The sequence below is a fragment of the Stigmatopora nigra genome, chromosome 1 (genome assembly GCF_051989575.1).
Source record: "Stigmatopora nigra isolate UIUO_SnigA chromosome 1, RoL_Snig_1.1, whole genome shotgun sequence".
In the NCBI taxonomy this organism is placed as follows: domain Eukaryota; kingdom Metazoa; phylum Chordata; class Actinopteri; order Syngnathiformes; family Syngnathidae; genus Stigmatopora; species Stigmatopora nigra.
In genome coordinates this window covers 9,131,816-9,151,157 of record NC_135508.1, presented here as the reverse complement: position 1 = coordinate 9,151,157, position 19,342 = coordinate 9,131,816, and the positions used below count along the sequence as shown (strand labels likewise).

Sequence of the window (19,342 nt, the reverse complement as noted above, 5' to 3'; positions counted from 1 at the left end):
GGAAAGAAAAGGACAAAGCCATCCTAATGCTGTATCGCCCACACACTTCACAGCAGCCCCAAAGAGCTAGTGTCCTCCCCTAGCTGAAAAAGTGCCAGGGTCTTGAGAACTGCCAAAAAACAAGTTCTGCACATCAAGTAGATTTTTTCACAAGGTCGAGCTACAAACTTATTGGACTGACCATCCAGTTTTTAAATCATTGGCAAACATAAACATTATAGTAATTGTTTTTTTTGTTTAATTTGATACTGATATATCAATACATGATAGCCAAAGGAAGGACTATTTCCCCATCACCTGTCACTTTATATTACATCTGCATTGCTGGCTTGGGGGCGTAACATGCTCGCATGTGGAAGGAAACACTCAATATGGTTGTTGAACAAGCAAAATGCACAGGTCACGCAAATCTGTTCCCACAGCTGAATGTGCCCACTCTCAGGAGTCACCTTCCTATGAATAATTTGATAATTGGTACATTTATACATCCCACAATAAATACAGTATATGCTAATAAAAGAAAATGTCCGTAATGTACATATATAAAAGCTCCAAGTGTGCAGAAATATTTCATTGCTGCAGATTTAGTATATGCATTCTGCAGGGATATAGCATACTTCATAATTTAGAGACCACTAATTCACATATTTAATTTATTGTGTTTAATAATTCATGTGGCAGTGGGAGGGGGAGGGGGGGGGGGTATTCCTGGCTAGAATGAGATGGTTCAAGAATAATTCTGGGCAACATACCAGTTTGTAAAGCTCCGATATGCTGATCTGGTCGGGGTCCACCATTTCAAATTCTTTCCTGGGCACAAGGTCAATGCCAAGGTGCCTGGCAAAAGAGAAATGATTGAGATTAGGGAACGCTTTAGTAGTTTGGCTGAAGATAAAAATCAAATCAGCCCTTCACCATAATATATACAGTACATATGGAAGCTTCTTTTTATTTAGATGAATTATAGACATCAATTGTACATTTTGATAAGAGTTTACACTGCATTTAATTCCACAAGGCAGATAATTTAATTCCTCTACCTACAAGCCCATATCCACAATTTTGTCACTGAAGTCTGATAAAACCAACAGAATAGGGGCAAAAGCCCTTAATTCTAAATAATGAAAGCAATTCTTCCCAAAAAAAAGAGTTACATTTCAAAGGGAAGTTCCTTCTTGTAACCTTTGTTGAATTTGTAAATTATTAAAATCATCTGTTGTAAAAAAAATAAAAACAACTTTTACATACACTACCTTTAATTTAATTTTTGATTAACAAAACTGACAGAATAAAAGACCAAAGATATATTTTCTGTGTAGCATACTCATGCTTGTTAAATAACGCAACTAGGGATGCACTGATTCACATTTTTCCACACAATTCCGGTACGAGAACCTCAAAAAAATTCTCTCTATATATAATATTCATAGCTCACTTTTTTGAAAATCCATTAAATTATGAACACTACCGACTACATATTAAGCCAAAAATTTAGAGACTCCTAAACAGGCAAAACGGCCATTAATCAGAAAATTGGGCTTCAACTTAAACATTCTGTATCTGTTGACAAAATGAAATAAAAATAAGGAGCACCGTGAAGTTGTTCCCCAAATCACATTTTGGAGCAAAAGCACATTTGTGCACATTTGGAAATTTTCATAGCTTAAGTTTATCTGATCCATAAATGGCACTTTTACTTAAGTGTGCTGTGCATAACATTGACCTCAACGGCCTATGCAAATTCAGGTAAATAAAGCGGTTAGTGTATTAAAGCCTATTTTAAGATGTGGCGAATGTTATTGTCATTAGTGCAGAATAAGCTGCGCCTCAATCAAGATGTTGCTCTCTTGTCTTTACATGGGTTATGGATGTCTGTCATTGCTCAGTTAGATTTGTGAAATGGCAGCAGAGAGAAGATGTCCTTACAGTTCCTCCAGGGAGAAAGACACTGACTTGAATCTGCTTGACATGCACTGAACTACAAACGCAACTCCAAGATGTGTTAGGACAGTTAAGAAAATGCTAAATAAGGCTAAATATATTATGACTCATGCTTCATTGGAATGTGACCCCGATTCATGTGGTCGCTTTGAAGTCTAATAATAAAACTGCAATAATTAACTTAATAATGATGTATACTATCTTAAATATCTTTTATTTAGAGTTGTTGAACGATAAAATTGTATTAATGAACCCCAGTGGCAGCACGAAACTGCGAGTCTGATTCCACATTGATAAATGGCAGCGTAAAATAATGACGCATAGATAGTGTAGCGGATGAACTCACTCATTGCCCCAGTCAAGGCGTACGGTGATGTGCCGCTTGATCTCACGGGTTTGGTCTTGGGCGAGGTGACCCTGGATGAGCTGCCGACGCAGATCAATGAGCTCGTTCATCACATGACGCAGCTTATGGAACAGATCCACCTTGTGTTTCTGGGAATTCAAACAAAAAGCCACAATTGGAAATCACTTTAAGACATCAATTCTGCACTACTACTATAAAGATGATGGCTAATTGGTATTATCAGTGAAAGTCAGATAAAAACATTTAGAATGAGCCTAGTGCCTAAACGGTTAAGATGTAAGACTAGTGGCTAAAATGGTGGTGCAACCAGGATTAAACTGTTGAAGCGTAGAACATCAGTTCCACTTTGGGATTGCCAGATAAGTGTTTCCTTATGGAGAACTATGTTGCCTTATCATACCAACATTCCCTTTCAATTAGACAAGCACCGGGTTAAAGTTAGTGCACACATTAAAAAATCATGGTCGATTCCAACGAATGAGAGGATCTCGAAAACAACCACCAAATAACTTAAAGACAACTTCATTGACAACAATATTCATCGTCGATATTAACAATTGAAAAGACAGTTCAAGTCAAAAAAGTAACATGCTTTTTCACCACAGAGCCATCTGCTGCATCTGGTGAATCACTGCTCCACTTGCCCTCGATGCATAATTGCTACTGCAACGGATCTAAATAATTTGGCAGCCATGTAAGTTTCCCCTCCTTTATTATTTTAACAGCCGATGTGGCCGACTGTGGACCGTTTAACATTGAAACCATTTCTGGTTCAATAAGGTAGAAAGTTTTTATACATGAATGCATTTTCCTGAGTTTCCAAACCGGGTACTTATAACGCTAATATTTCTCTGGTGCATTGACTTCCTGGTGTTAATTTCTTGCAGACGAGGAAAAACACAATAAATTCAAGCAGTCATTGTTCTCCCTAAAGACATGATGCAGTCGCTATCCTGCTTAGGTTTGTTTACATAAATACAAAGATTAAGCAGAACGACAATACCCATGTAAATTTAATGAGGATAAAAAGTGCTTGGCCTCCAAGACTGCTGAGGGGAAAAGGTTTTGTTTGGAGTTGATGGGCCTTTTCAGACTATCTATTCTGCTGTCCTAATTATGTACATTCTCGCAAGTTATCTTTACACTATTGCTCCTAAGTACTAATGTAATGGCAACATTGAGATACAGGCTATCAACATCTAGTTTAGAAAAGGGCAAACTACAGCCCGTGGGCCACATCCGGCCCGCTAGGCCTTTTAATCCGGCTCGCCGACATTGTCCAAATAGTTTTTTTTTCTCCCCAAAGATGACGCCGTCACGCGGAAGCCAGTGGCAGTAGCTCTGTCCACTCTTATTTGTTTTTCGTGTTTTACCGCCCCTCTATCTTTTTTAAATGACATTTTAATATTTCTTAATACTACATTCCTTTTTACTTTACCTAGTACTTTATACTTTTTACTTTAATGATGAGTGATGAGTATGTTAATACTTTAGTCCTTTTTTCAGTTTATGTTTCATATGTACTATTAACGGATGCACTTTTTTATATGTATCATATCTTGTGCTGACCCGGCCCATCTGTCAAATTTTTAAAGTCAATGTAGCCCCCGGGCTGAAAAGTTTGCCCGCCCCTGATCTAGTTCGCAATACATCCTATTATTATTATTATTTTTGGCAAAATGTTTTGTCTCACACAGGGGTTGACTAACCCACCATATCCTTACCAGCCTGCAAAAAAACACTTTTTAAACAGTTTTACATTATTCCAGAATAAGAGGCAGTTACATCATTGCAGTAATGCCCCGGGCTGCTTGGTTCCTCAGAGGATGAGCAGCTCTCAGTGAGCGCAGTTATGTAAAAAAAAAAAAAAAAAAAAAGCAGCATTTAAAAAAAAAAAAAAAAGTATACAAAAATAAGTGGGAGCCCCACAACGTAGAATATCCACTCAGGGCCATAGCCTCATCCTCATCCCATTCTGCCTGCCCTGCAGCTGGATTAACAATGTTTTAGGTTTCCAGTAATCACTTTTGCCCAGCAAGTGAAGATGACACAGGAACTAAGTGAAGCAGGCCAAAATCAATCAAGAGCTGAATGACAGCGCATGAAATTGTGCCTGACAGGTCTGTGGGCCATTATCTGCGTCCAGCACCCATTTCTGTCCCCACATAGATGTGCTTGGAAAATGTAGGGCGACAGTCATAACTGATCTAAATGAGTTGTCCCATACATTCAGCTTTTGTAAATTCTTTTTTTTTGTAGGAGTCTGGATTGAATTAGTCGGGTGGGGGAGAACCACAACGAAAAGGCTTATTACGTTAAACTCCTCCACAGGATGCAAATGAAACAACCAAAGCTGTTTGGCTTCTAAATCGCATCAAGAATGGAGCAAACGTTACAGACGGTCTCGTGTTTATTGCTTAGGGATTTGCTGTCGTATTTGTGATGATGATGATGTGAACGCTACTCACCACGTAGAGCTGCTTCCACAAGACACCCCACTCCTGCAGCGCCGAGGTGGTCTCTGTTATAATGGGGTCCTCCAGGGGCACCACCGTCTCGCACAGCCTGACAGAAACATTTGCATGAATATGAGAGTCTACAGGGACACATGGGCAGACTGGTGAATTGCTGTGATTTAAGCTGAAACACAAAAAGGAGAACCACTGGGACCCAGTGTGATCAAACTCTCAGAAAGCCTTTCATCGACTGTATTTCCTCTTTCACAGAATCGCGGCGAGCACATTCAAATTGTAATCTAATGCAACAGTGATTCAAACCAAGTACACAAATTCAAATATTAATATGGCATACCAGTGGTGCGGCGCTAAATAATCACACCAAGAACTTCCATTAAAAACATTGTGTTAAGTAAACAAAACTAATACTACTATCACACTTTCAGCTTGTCCCGAGAGGCGTCGCCATGGCAAATCCTCTTTTTCCACCATCTTGCATCCCCAAACCATCCAAGTCTGATATTTCTGACTCTCCAAAACGCACCATTGTCCTATAGACCTTTCCCCTCTCCTATTTACATAACACCCTAATACTTTCCTCCAGCTGATACACCTGTCTGCACACAGTACTTGAAGTCCTCTACCTTCTTTGCATCTCCTCCTTGTAACTCCACTGTTCCCCCTGATGTCTAATTTACTATAATTTAATGTATTTTCTTCCCATTCATTCCTCTCTTTTCGAATATTGTCTTTCCAATGGGTTCATCTTTCAATTGAAGTTGCATCTTGTATAAACCACATGGATTTTTGTGCAATCCCATTGTTTTTAAGCCTATTATTTTTTTGTGGCACTGCAGAAAAATACATTTTACCACTTTCCAATATGAAATTAAGCAACTAAGGAGAACATTTTGACTGTGACGCAGCAAATCTCACAGCACCAAAACCAAAATTGATGTAGCCTGCCAGTGTATCGCGGTTGTTTTGACAAGAGGGAAACCTCTCGGTCCATGAATCCAAGTGATTTCCAGTACGAGGAACACTTTGGGAAAATGCAATAAATGTGTCACATCATTAACTCCACAAGAAAGCAAAAAAGCTAGCTAGATTGCTGCTCCTGCAGTGATAAAGTAGAATCACGTTGATTTCAAAGTTGTTTCTTTTTAATTGTATGAGCGCTAACAGACGTCTTCCCCATATGAGTTAAGGCAACTGGAGGGTAGTGACACAACAGTAACTTCCTTATAACTTTCTTGATTGTTTAGGAAGCCAAAGAGCTCCACTGTCTACTATTCTCATATAGACTTGGTGACTTTTTGAAAATATGAGTCAGCATTGCGAAGATTTTTGCTTTAATGTATGAGCAAACATTAGTCATACGAGCACTGTATGGTGACAGGAACTCAGCTAGACTCACTTATAAAAAAAATCTGAAACGGAAGCTCGACAGAGAGAAAACAGTGACTTTTTCAAGAGCAGGTTTCAAGATTGACATTTTCCTTACCAAATAACAAAAAAAAAAAAAAACATCACTACTAGGCTAGATTTTCCATTCTCTCAAATCATATATACCGTATTTTCACGACTATAAGGTGCACTTAAAAGTCTTAAATTTTCTCCAAAATAGACAAGGCGCCTTATAATCCAGTGTGCTTTATATATGGAAAAAAAATAAAATGTCATTCATTGAGGGTCCGCCTTATAATGTGGTGCACCTTATAGTCCTTAAAATATGGTACTTGGAAGCGTATTATGAATCGATGAAAAACTCAGGTTGGACTCAATTCTATTTCAATTTCTGAAACTCATACTTTCATATGGTTTACATGTACAAGGTTGAACCTATTTGCCAAAATTCTAAAAGATGTGTTTGGCAAATGGAGTCTTGGTCAAAGCAGATGAAATTATAAGCGATTAGTGTTAACATAAAACCTTGACTCTTCAGCTAGAAAAACAAAAGGCATAATAGAACATTTTCTCTTTATACTTGCGATTAATCAAAGGCAATTGTTTAGCTCACCCTCTGTTTGTCACTGTGGACTTCTTCAAATGGACATAGCTGACTGGGAAAATACCCTGTAAACAGATAGAGGTACAGAAATATTAATCATTGTGATAGGATTAGGTTAATGATGATTCACAATACCGTTATGTTTGTTTAAAAAAAAATGTTAGGGAGTGGGAAGTTGTACAGAGAGCCTCATATCTCAATAAACCATCTGCGATAATAGACTACAAAAACCTCACATCCTTTAATCACTTTGAATTAATTGGCATTACTGAATGGATTTAGCAATTTCAATGGCGGGAAGTTAGAGCTGAATGAGCGTCCCTCTCTTGCAGTTCATTATGACATATAAAGTGTTAACAAAGTACAACATATAGAACTATTTAGAAAGATTGAAAAATGTTAGCCTTATTTTGAAATCTTAAATAAACAGGAGAATGCAGAAGAATAGTGCAAAGAGTTTCTGATAATGATAATAATGGTAAAATGCGGTGCCAAATGTCACTTGTACAGCTTGTCTTTCCAATCTGCCAGATGTGAACAATTAGCCACCACCAGTGAAATGAAGTCTGTGAGCACACAGAGAGTACGGGGGCGATCGAGTGTGGGCAGCAGAGCGCACAACAAAATGGAGGGGTGTTAGTAAGAACTGTAAATAGCTGATGGGAATGGAGAAGTACGAACACCTACATTTATAGGGAACAGACAGCTTTTGTGCATTGCTTTAAACAAGCTAGTTGCATCCCATAATACCGCAGACCAGGCTACCTGTTCAAAGCAATGCGGTTGTGCCTGAAATGCACCTACGTCTTTTCTAGAATTCAACTTTTTATTAGCTTTCCCAGACTACCGCACAGCTTGCTATTCCTAATCGAGAAATATCAAAGACTTTGTCATGTGTATACTGTGTCTTTTCTGCAGTGCAGTATATTGATCCTAGTCCGCAGTCATGGTGTTCTATTGGTCTACTTCCTGGCTTCTTTATGCTTCTCAGATTTAATAAAGATGCTCTATATAAAGGAGCTCCTAAAGGGAATATGATGGCTGAATGGAGTTCCGTGTATGAGAACAATGTATCTTTGCCTTGGTGAATCTCTTTTCGGGACCACCGTCACTACAGTGAGAATTAATATAATGTTATCATCATCTTACAAGTGCGGGAATTGAGCCCTCGCCTGCCAGCACCCAAGTCAGTGAACCCCTACACCAGGGGTGTCAAACGCCCTTTGGTCTGCGGGCCGAATACAGTTTAATTTGAGATCAAGCGGGCCGGACCAGTAAACTCATTGCAAGATTACATAGAACTAAGAATAAGCCCACTTTTTTCCTTTGTATTAGTCACTAATACTAATAATTAGTGCAAAGAATGAGTAAATTATCGAAATGTTTATTAACAGAATTTTCCTTTTACATTATAAACAATATTATTATGAACAAGAGAATAACATAAGGACATAAAAAATGTCAATTCATGTTGTCTGCACGTACTAAAACACTGTGTTCCCTAGCAGATAATACAAGAACTACAAATTTTAAAGAAAATTCATATTTTTTTTATGCAATGCAGCTTTCTTTCCCGGGCCATAGCAAACTACCAGACGGTCCGGATCCGGCCCGCGGGCCGTAGGTTTGACACCCCGGCCCTACACCATCAGGTGGCTAATAGAATGTTAATGAACGCTACATTAACTGCATTAAAATGATTAAAAATATAATACACTCTGATTATGGTAACACGCCAAAGTATAGATGTTTTATTTTAAATAATAATAGTTTGTTAATGCTCTTTTGCAGAACTATTAGCTACGTCAATGGCAGCCAATGAGTTAAACGAGTGATCTGTAAGAGTAAAAAAAAAACACCAAAAAAGTAGTCAATTTGTGCATGAAAGTGTTGAGTCTCTAGAAATTATGATATGTTATCCCAAACAACATTTGGCTTTTTGTTTAGTTTCAACTGGCTTACAAATAATAAATACATATGATGATTTGTTTTTTTAGAGCACTATAAGCAACATCTGTTATGGATGGAAATGTTACCTTGATGGAAGGCTTCTTTGTGGAAAAGCCTCTGTACCAACCTAAAAAGACAAGGATGAATCAAATAGAAACTATTAAATTGTCAAAAACAGAAATAGCTGTGCATTTGCTGTGTTATTAACTTCCAGTACCATGGCAACGTCATAACTCGAATTCTTGTTACGTAACTGTGTATTTTTACAGAAAGATATTTTATCCGTGTTGCTGCAGGTTGTTTTCTGTCATTCTCAACAAAATACTTGTGCTGAAAATTAAAATACATAAAAAAAGATATAGGTAAAGTAAAGCATACATTATAAATATATGAGGATGTATACATATTATTTCCCTTAGGAAGGTAACAAAAGTACTAAGGTCCCCTTTTGCCATTTCTATATATACTTTTAAAATGTTGTTGTCAAAAGTTGTTGTTTATCAACTTGGAGACTGACTGGAACTGACCAATCACATTCAAACTCATCTTATACAGTATAATCACCAAGCAGAACTTGCCTGCCATAATTTAAAGGGTCTCTAATCAAGTTTAGCTTGTGAAATGAAGTGGGACAAGCCATCTTTAAAAGTGCTGCAGGCATTTTTATTTACTGCATGTAATGCCGAGCTATCATATCATTTGTGTGCCTGAGAAGTTAAGTAGTTTGTTAAAAACAACCTCCCCAAAAAAGTAGAAGAAATTTGTGAGAAAATGTGAAATGATGTGAAGAAATAAACCAATGTTTAATTTTTTTAAGGAAGGAAATATTACTTTGTTTATCACAATTTTGATATGAACATTTTACCTTCATTCTTCTCCAGTATCTGCACAGTCTCCCCAATTTCCAGGACCAGGGCCTGGCATATTGGTGACCGGAAGTTGCAGATAACTACAAAACAAAATCAGAGAGAAAAAAATGACGATGACACAAGGAGAGATTAAGAACAGATTAACACGATTAGTACACTTTTTTTTATAAGATGTTAAAGGCCCAAAACATGAAAGATTGACTGAATACACAATATAAACTCTAAGAAAAAACAAAAACAGTAACAGAGATACATTGAAGACTAACGCCAGGATAAGTGAAATCTACAATTTAGAACTTATCAACTCATCCTCTTACAATAAACATGTCAAAAGATCAACAAGTACACCAGAAGATGTTATCTTTAAGCATAAAAAGAGGAATGTGATATTCAAAAGTCAAAAACGATTGAATTGAATTTAAAAAAACAGCCATTTTCCTCCTTTTTTCTCAAGTCAGATTTACACAATGTTAGTATATCACCACTGAACAGTGTCTTTAAAGAAAATACTCTTAAAAGATTAATAAAGCATAAACAAGTGTGCCCCCAAGCCTCATCACTAAAGTAGGCTGTCATTTTAAGGACTCATTTATTTTTAAGCAGCCTTAAATATGTGTAATAGACATTTAATTAAAGATTGCACATTGGAGCCCACTCAGGGAGGGTGGATTTTTTTCCTTTTAAATTAGTTTTTTTTATTTTAATTCATACAATAACTAAGAATTTGCATACATTTTGCGTGCCACTTGATAACAATGTGCAGCATTATGCAGTCTTTGGCCCAACACACATATGACTAAAAGAAAAATTAAGGGCATTTTGTTTTCTTTAGAGAATGAATGCCAAAGCAAAGTGACAAAATGAAGCATGTTTCATACAGTAGACAAGCTTGAGGGAAGACAAAAGTTGTCTCATAATGACAGCGTTCCTTTGACGACGTTAAAACCCACAAACGGTGGCCCTCAAATGTCCGCTTGCTGTGAATCATTATGCTAATGAACTAGCCATGGGACCCAGTGAGGGGGAGGAAGAAAAAAGGAGGGGCCCTGGCTCAGCTTCGCTGCTTGATTCAGAGTAACAAGCGCTCAGTTCCTCTGCGAGGGTTTCTATGGTAACGGAGCAGCGACAAACTGCAGCGTTGGTCTCACTGTAACTGCTTTGAGGATGAGAGTATTGTTTTTAAAATAATAAATCTCATCTATGCGATGTGGCACCTTACAGTTGAAGTCGAATCAAATGTGGCTGTCATGGAAAAAATCTTTAGTTGTGTATGTTTTGTTTGACTTGAGAGAATTAGAAAACCTGACTCTCATGTGGGAGAGAGATGAGAGACTCCTGTTTTCATAGTCCTCCCTCAGAAAACCTGGAATCTGTGCAAACACTCTTTCTTTCACTGCCTCATGATGGAGCGCATTAGCATCTTCCCTTAAAGTTCACATCCAAAGCTGCTATGAGTAGAGAATAATGACAAAACCACGGCACTTAAACGCTGCAACAGAATATCGGACCCACTGCGCATCTATTGACTTGCGCGCTCAAGTTTGTGTGCATCACTGAATCATTGGGTTCAAGGTCTATCTTGCAGCATTTTTCATCATTCAACCACTAAACCAGATACTTTTACTCAATTTGGAGACAATTTTCTGGGCTATATACACGTATATCTTCTTTTTTTATATATACTATACATACAGTGCACTCTTGAAAAAAAACATATAGTGATGCCAAAACATGCAATAATGCATTAATGGAGGTAATCAAGCCACATTTATCCTGGATAAAAAAATAGGATTAAACAGCAGTGAGTGACAAATAGTGGAATGCATTGAAGCAACAAAATTCCATTAGTCAAAACAGGACGTTATTCTTTTCTTTGAATGGCAGCATTTTTAATTCGGCTCTCCTTCAACTCTGCAGGGGGCCAAAAATGCTGAGTGGAACCACCCCAAAAAAAAAAGGAAAATACAGAGCCTGAGTGGATTTTGTTTTTTTTAACTCTTCATAAAACACGGCAAATAGTCAGGTGGTTCCTTCTTATGAAGAAACTGTGACTACATCTGTTCAAATGTTTGTTAACCCTCTTTAATCACTATGACAGCAAAGAAGATGAGTATATGTGTGATTGGTTGTTTGTCTCCTTGTACACTGTGATTGACAGGCAACAAATTCAGGGTTTACCCCTGCTTACGGTCAATAGTTGGCTGGGGTAAGCTCTAGTGACCCCACAACCCTTGTGGGGATACGTAGCACAGAAGATAAAAACAAGGGAGCCGATGCTTTTGAATTTCTGAAAATACACGTTAATATTTTTTTTTTTTCTGTTGAATACTGGAGCCTATCCCAAATAACTATGAACAGGTGGCAGAGTACAGCCTGAACTAGTTTCAAACAAACAACATTGGCAAGAATCAAATTGACTTGATTTGACTGGCTTTAATTATAAAAAGATGAACAGTAGCAATTTGACCTCCATTCTGACACTTCACTGATACATTATTATAATGATTCAAAGTCTGAATTCTTTGCTCTTTTCTCTTTTAGCAATAACTAAACTGTGCATTAAGAAACAAAGCGCTCTGAGCAGATGCTGACATTCAGCTCTTCAGACACGTCCAAATTAATGTTATGCACAAAAAAAAGAAAATATTTAGTCAGGCAGATTTTTTTTTATGAGTTACACCTCTGATATTTTGTGGGCGGATAAAAAAGAAAGGTAGATGACAATGTACAAAAATATGTCTCAAATTCTAAGTGTTGAAATTTACGCCAAATGCTTGGTAAGAAACAACCTTCAGAGTAATTACATTAGGTCTGGTTCAAACTTTATTTAAAAACATGTTTGAATGTAAGGAATTGAATTAAAATCATAGTTTTGTGGTTCCGTACGTTCTATGTGTGTGTTTTTGGACCCACAAATCCATTAGTGATAGAAGCACCCCAGCGTTGCATTGTTATTGGGCTTTTTATGAGATGATTACAGGTAATTGAGGAGAATATTGCACCTGATGTGTCATACTTTTAACGTTTGCTCAGTATCGAAAGCACGCAACTACACCGCATTAGCCAACAACGACATTATCGGGGGTTTGAAATGATCTCCGTACGTCACATTTACTGCACATTTGACCTCACAAGACCTTAACTGGTGTAGTTTGGGCTCATCTGACAAAACATTTCCATTTGCTGTCCTGCATTACTGCCTCAGTCCTCATGACAAATGCTTTCCTGCTCATAAAACACATGTGGCTGAACAATGTTGCTTGAGGACTTGTGAGCCACATTCCGACAGCTGTATAACGACCCTCGGGGAAGGAATACAAAAGAAGGTGAGATATCATCAAAAATCTGTCGGTACAACAATAAGCACTTTTATATCTTATAGCCAGCCTACTGCTGTGGTGCTTATGGCAGTATACTGACTAGACAAGATGTCCGTTCATGTTGGTTCCTTTTATCCTACTCTAGTTGTCTGTTTTATCAAAGCGCGGTTGACGCTTCGGCACAATGTACATTATCCGTAATAGCCCAACCACACATCAACCACTCTAAGATCAGTGTGTTTTTTATCATTGAGGCCTGCCTCCACCATGTAAGGCCTTGCCAAATGACTCCACATGCTCGATTCGGTTTGATTCTGTGATGATCACTTGGAATACAAGAAGTGTCCAGTACCAACCGTGATGACCTACAACAGCTGGCTTGATTATTTCATGTACTGTAACAGTGGCATGTGCGTGAAGCACGTGCATAGTGCCGCAAACTGTACGCATCTGTTTCATAGCCTTGTTTCGTTGAAAAGTTCAATGGAAAGGTCACTTGCAGGCAGATTTCAAGGATCTTTTTTTTGCTGGTCAGCAAAAGGGCTGTTACCACATTTTAATGCACTATTAGGGCACTAGTGTGAGTGACCCAACTAACGATGTTTTTGGAGATATGAGGTGCTTTATACCTTTTTTTAAGCATTAAAAGCTAGTCAATTCTTAAAGATACAGGCTCTAATGGAAGTGAAATCAACTCACAATAAGCATGGTAGAGATAATAAAACATAAAGAGAACTAAATTGTGTATTTAAAAACAACCTCATAAATTTTACTTAATATGGGTGGGTATTTTATTGTAAACGTTATTGGGAGATGAAATTAATGGGCTACAAATAAACTCTATATGGCAGCGCATTGCACGAAGTAAAGAAATAATATCCCAAATCAATAAGTCATGTGACTGTTTGTTTGTTTTTTCTTCCTTTCTCTTTCTGCTTCTTTTGTTTTTTTCTTTCTTTCTCTCTCTCTACTTAAACATATTTCCTAAATAATTACTAAATAATTTAGTTATATTATGATTTATTTTAACCATAAAATGGGATTATAAAAATGACATTTCCATAACAATTGTGGTTATGAAACAAAAACCTTACCATAACCGATTAACATTGAATTAACTTATGTTTTGATTAGCACGTGCCCTACAAAAGCAAATAAATTCACTTGTAATGACTGGGGTTATTCTTCATACCTTTTTAGCCTCCTGCAGTTGTTTTTGGGAATTAAAAAAGACAACTCAGCAGCTAATCTACAACAGATATTTACGTTTTATAAGGTTGTCTCCATCACCTTTTGTTTAAGAATACGCCACTAAAGCAAGACAGCAGGAAGGACACGACTGATTGGCTGCTCAAAGGCACCAGCTTTGTTTTATTTGCTATTACTGGCAGCAGCAATCAAATCATTCAGGAAATAGGTAGGGAAATGTGCAAATGGTGCTATTAGTTTCACAAGCAGGGCAGAAAAATGAGCTTTGTGCGACAGCAAGACAACCTGTCAGGCTAAGCTACATCTTAAAAGATATAAGAGTGATAAATAAAAGAAAAAGCTGAGTAAATTAGCATCAGAATAGATAAAAAAGGCAAAGAACATAAGCTTTGATTGTCAAAATATTGAGCAATTTGGACTATCTGTACCACTATGGAAGCTGTCTTGTAACATACACCATAAGCAGCTTGGAAACATCCCATTAAGTAGATCTGTATCTTTATGGAAAGTACGCTCAAAGCCTAACAAAGAATATGTCATCATCAGAAAAATAACATGGTCTTGCTTTTCAGCACAATGGACAGTGCCAGGTGGCCCCTTTTCAAATGAAATCTCTCCAAATGCCTACAAATGTTTACAAACTAAAGTTTGCCGGCAAAAGTGTTAAAACCCAAAGTTAAAGACAACCAAACTGATTCTTTCCTCGACCACTTGAGGGAGCTAACATTTATCAAACTTGTAATCAAGATTATTTCTGTGATATGAGAAGTGATGACAGCAACTGATATATTTGTTTGTGATTTTTAACTGCAGATTTCTATAACAATACCTTAACATGGTACGTATATGTTGGTGTGGTGATAAAAATCAATAGATCAAACAGGATATTCAGCCGGCAGCTCAATAGACCGAGTGTTTGGTGCGTCCGCCCCGCAGTTAGAGGTCGGGGGTTCAATCCCAGGTCTGGACTTTCTTGTGGAAAGCAAATCATGCTCTCCCTGGGCTTGTGTGGGTTTTCTCCAAGTACTCTGGTTTACTCCCACAGCCCAAAAACATGCATGGCAGGTAGGTTGAACATAATTTAGAGGGTTTTGACTCCAAATTGTATGAGTGTGAAAGATTGTCTGTTTCCTTGTACCCTGCGATTAGCTGGCCACTGATTCCCTGCCTCGGTCCTTAGTTGGCTGGCATAGGCCCCAGCACCACCTGTGAACCTCGTAAAGATAAAAGAATATCGACCTGTATATGTACGTGTCAGGGTCAAGGACTGCCCATGCTGACTAAAGTTCTCAGGTAAATTCCTTTTTACACCTGTTGGGGTCAGGGTGCCCTCTAGTGGTTGTACAACCAATCGCCTCCTTGTTCACCCCCTCCCTTGATCCCCCATTAGATTGGCTGAATAGAATATTTTCCAAATTAAACATGGTAACAATTCCACAAAAACAAAGCAGCCAACTAAGTGTTATTCCAACCATTAACACATGAACACACTGAGATCGCATCTCCGAGGAGGTGGCTTGAACTGAAGGCTGCATCATCCCACGCACTCCACCCCCACCACCCTCCTCCTCCTCCAGCCCCCTTCAATGCAGCCATTATAAGTGAATGTTGTTCTTCATTGGATGTAATGTGCTTAATAAGTGGGAATCGAAATGAGTCGCGTATCCGTGGGTGTACCTCATTCCCCCCAATGCTAATAAAGAGGCAGCCACGTTACAAATGGGCGATTAAAGACGCATTTGACTCACCAACTCCGATTTTCTCCTCTTCGGTGGGGATCCACATATTTGTTGGTTATTTGTGCCACATTGTGTCGATGAGAGGAGATGGCGCTGCCTTAAAAAATGTGATGAAGAAGACGAGGAAGGGGAATATTGTCCATACTACATGTCTCCGCTGGAATCTTGACGTCGGTGTTCGCAGTGATGGTGGCGGGGGAGGTGTGTGTGGGGGGCCGGTGGGGGGCGGAGGGCCGGGATTCTTGCTGAAAAAGATTGCTGCCGTTCTTTTGAAATATCGTATTATGCTTATTTCCCGGCTTGTCCTCAGTCTGATGCAGTCTCCGCGGCCAGTACGCGCACGCGCGCAAGCTCTCCCCACGAAGGTGTTATTGCAGCCGCATTTGGAGTCAAGCGCAGGTAGATTTGAAAATCCTCTCGTGCCGTCTGCTCTTTTATTTAGAAAGAAAAGGAAAATGAATGCTCAAAAGAGAAAGACAGGCAAAACTGACGTCTCTAGGTGGTAACACGGAGTCCGAGTTGGCGCAAGAGGAATCGAGAGGAGGCTGCAATGTAGCGTAAGATGCGCCATCGTCGTGCGCGTCACGTGACTCGTTTTGTCAACACTGATGTGTCAAGCGTATGAGAATATGCTCTCTCTCTCGCTTGCTCTCGCTCTCTCTCCCTCTCTCTCATTCTCTCAATCTCAATCTCTCTCTCTCTCTCTCTCACTCTCTCTCTCTCTCTCTCTCTCTCTCACTCTCTCTCTCTCTCTCTCTCTCTCTCTCTCTCTCTCTCTCTCTCTCTCTCTCTCTCTCTCTCTCTCTCTCTCTCTCTCTCTCTCTCTCTCTCTGTCTCTGTCTCTCTCTCTCTCACACTCTCTCGATCTTTCTCTCTCTCTCTGTTTCTCGCAAACTGCAGTTCCTCTTCCCGCCCCATCCGTTGACTGCCGTCAAGCTGTCCTCCAATTGGAATAACTTAGTCAATCAAGCCGCCCCTAACTTGGAACCTTGTTTCAATTGCATTAGATTAGAACCTCAACTCACTAATGATTCTACATACGAAACGTTCAAGTTACAAAACTTTATGTCCATTTCTGTTCCAACATATGAAAACAAGATCGAAGTTGCAAAAAACCCCAAAATGTAAAGACAGTCTATTTCTTATGTGCGGTATTTTATTTTGAAATTGTCACGGTAAACTTCTGTTGTGCTTGACAATCTCCTTACACTCCACTGGCCTCCCAGTTACTTCCCATGTGTTCCTAATTGTTGAGTCAACCCATCTCCAGCTATTGAAACCCCACGTTTGTTTTGTCATTGTCGGATCATTCTGTTCCGCCTTTGGCGATGTCATGCATGGAAGTGTAGACATTTACCAAAACGCTTCATAGTAAATAACAAAAACTCTATGTCAAATAACAGAATCTAACCTGACTGTGGAAAAATGGGGAACCAATGAATTTGGAACATGGAAACAAGGCAGACGATCCAACAATGACAAAATAATCATGTGGCGTTTAGATAGACCAACACGGATTGACGAGGCAATTGGGAACACCTGGGTAACACAAAGGGGAGCAAGCAGGGGATACACCAGGGGTGGAGAAACGACAGGTGAACACAATGGACAATCACTGCCACACAGGACTCATTGGGGGGGAGACCATAACAAAACCAAGCAACCCTAACAGAGTGTGGTTGTCAAGCTAGGGTTTCAAAGTTGGGTTGAAAACCCAGCTAGGGTTTCCAACTAGAGTTTCAAATGGGGGCCTATGCCAGCAGTTATCATAAAGCAGTGGGCAAAAAATGCAGACAACAACCTAAATTGGTCAGCAATCAGTCATAGGTACGAGAGCCAAATACACCCACAATCACATTGCCCCTAAGTGGGAATCGATCGCACGCAACCCACACTCAAATTAGGCAGATGAGTCAATTTATCATCAATGATGGAAATTGATCTTCTCTTCCTTTTTAATTTTGCAAAAAAAACATTTGAGCAGGGTTGTGAAGACATTTTTAAATGGTTTATACTTCAAAATTTAAAAAAAGATGTCACATGGACATCCCCATGGCTCTATGCATTACAAATGATCATAATCATACAAATTACATACATTATTTTCTCTCCCCTAATCAGGTTCGAATTACTATTTTAATGTCTTATTATTTACTGTAGGAAGGCCAGGGTCTGATAATAAGAGGCACAAACTCAAAAGACTATGCATAAAATGGTCATTTGATGGAATATATGCCACTAATAAGCACATCCATATTATAAGGTTATGGCAAGGGGCAATATATAAACCATGTACCAATCGATTTTACTGCAACTAACAACCTTACAGAGACAAGTGGGAGAGCAGATTAAGTAAATCTTATTTATATACCAAGAATTAAAGAGTTTGCTTCAATCAAGATCACACAATCAATAGTTCCTATAGACATTGGCAAGGAAGAAACCGTGTGATATGGTGGGTGCACAATGATTATAATCTGTACTGATAAACCCAGTCAGTACAAGGACAAATCTCACCCCTACACATTGAATCAAAATTCTACTTTTGCTATGTGAAAGGTGATCCATCCATGTACCTGTATTTCAAGCATGGTTAAATGCTCATTTACTTGCCACTGTACATACATTTTGTACATTAGTGTAGTACCTTTGCCAGCCCACACGCAGACATTTACAGTTCCTCTTTTCAAAATGCACTCTGTTGCTGGAATGTAATGTAAATGGGGTAAAAAGCCAAGAGAGCCAGAGATGTACTTTCCCCACCAATACAGAAGCAGACAAATTGGATTGGGAAAATTTATTTATACGAAAAATACTTTAGGTACATACAAGCTGTACAGTAAATGTCTTTGAGGAACTTAAACCCCATTGTGGGGGAAAAAAGCTAATAAAATGAAGATATGAGACTTAATCATTTAGAAAAAACTCTTTTCGGCTTTATAAAATTGAGCCAGAGTGCACCCCACGCACAAACACACTGTTTGAAATGGGCAAGAAATTAAAATTAAATCAAAATAGACGTTTAGTTCACATTTTGCAACCGGTATAGTATCAGTAATATTTTGGCACTCTTCCCGAGCTCCTAGAACTCCGGTCAATTTGTTACCAAAAACAGTGTCTGGTAAGCATTTAGGGGCAAACGCTGCCTGGGTGAAGGATGGAGAACAGTTGTCATGTCAGGTTTGAGTGTGCAAACTGGGGATGGTAAAGGAGGCATTGGCAGTCACATTCTACTGTGTAGGTTGGGTCAAGTCAATATATGAATATTCCAGTTGATGGTGTACGCTTCCAAATGCATTGCATAACAGAGCTCCACCCCAACAAAGAGGCTCCTGTTGACCTATCTGTCACCAACTCGCTGCTTATGCAAGGCTTTACATAGAACAGACACAGTTATTAAAAAGTAAATGAATAAATTATAAATCCTTTTCAAAGCACCCAAATGCCACACCAGCTGTTCCCGTCTACATCAAACCTTCT

The 19,342-nt window shown here is 38.8% G+C and overlaps 1 protein-coding gene across 1 annotated transcript in view; it reads right to left on the bottom strand.

Annotated features, from left to right (window-relative positions):
- LOC144198391 (dedicator of cytokinesis protein 3-like) overlaps window positions 1-16,489 on the bottom strand; it is a 39,176-nt gene extending 22,687 nt beyond the window's left edge. The window contains exons 1-7 of the mRNA XM_077719382.1: window positions 15,872-16,489; window positions 9,591-9,674; window positions 8,812-8,852; window positions 6,785-6,840; window positions 4,777-4,873; window positions 2,288-2,436; window positions 753-837 (exon numbers count right to left, since the gene is read on the bottom strand). Of these exons, the coding sequence (XP_077575508.1) occupies window positions 753-837; window positions 2,288-2,436; window positions 4,777-4,873; window positions 6,785-6,840; window positions 8,812-8,852; window positions 9,591-9,674; window positions 15,872-15,908 (549 nt within the window). The 5' untranslated portion in view covers window positions 15,909-16,489. The remainder of the gene's footprint in view (window positions 1-752; window positions 838-2,287; window positions 2,437-4,776; window positions 4,874-6,784; window positions 6,841-8,811; window positions 8,853-9,590; window positions 9,675-15,871) is intronic.
- Between the last annotated feature and the right edge of the window lie 2,853 nt (window positions 16,490-19,342).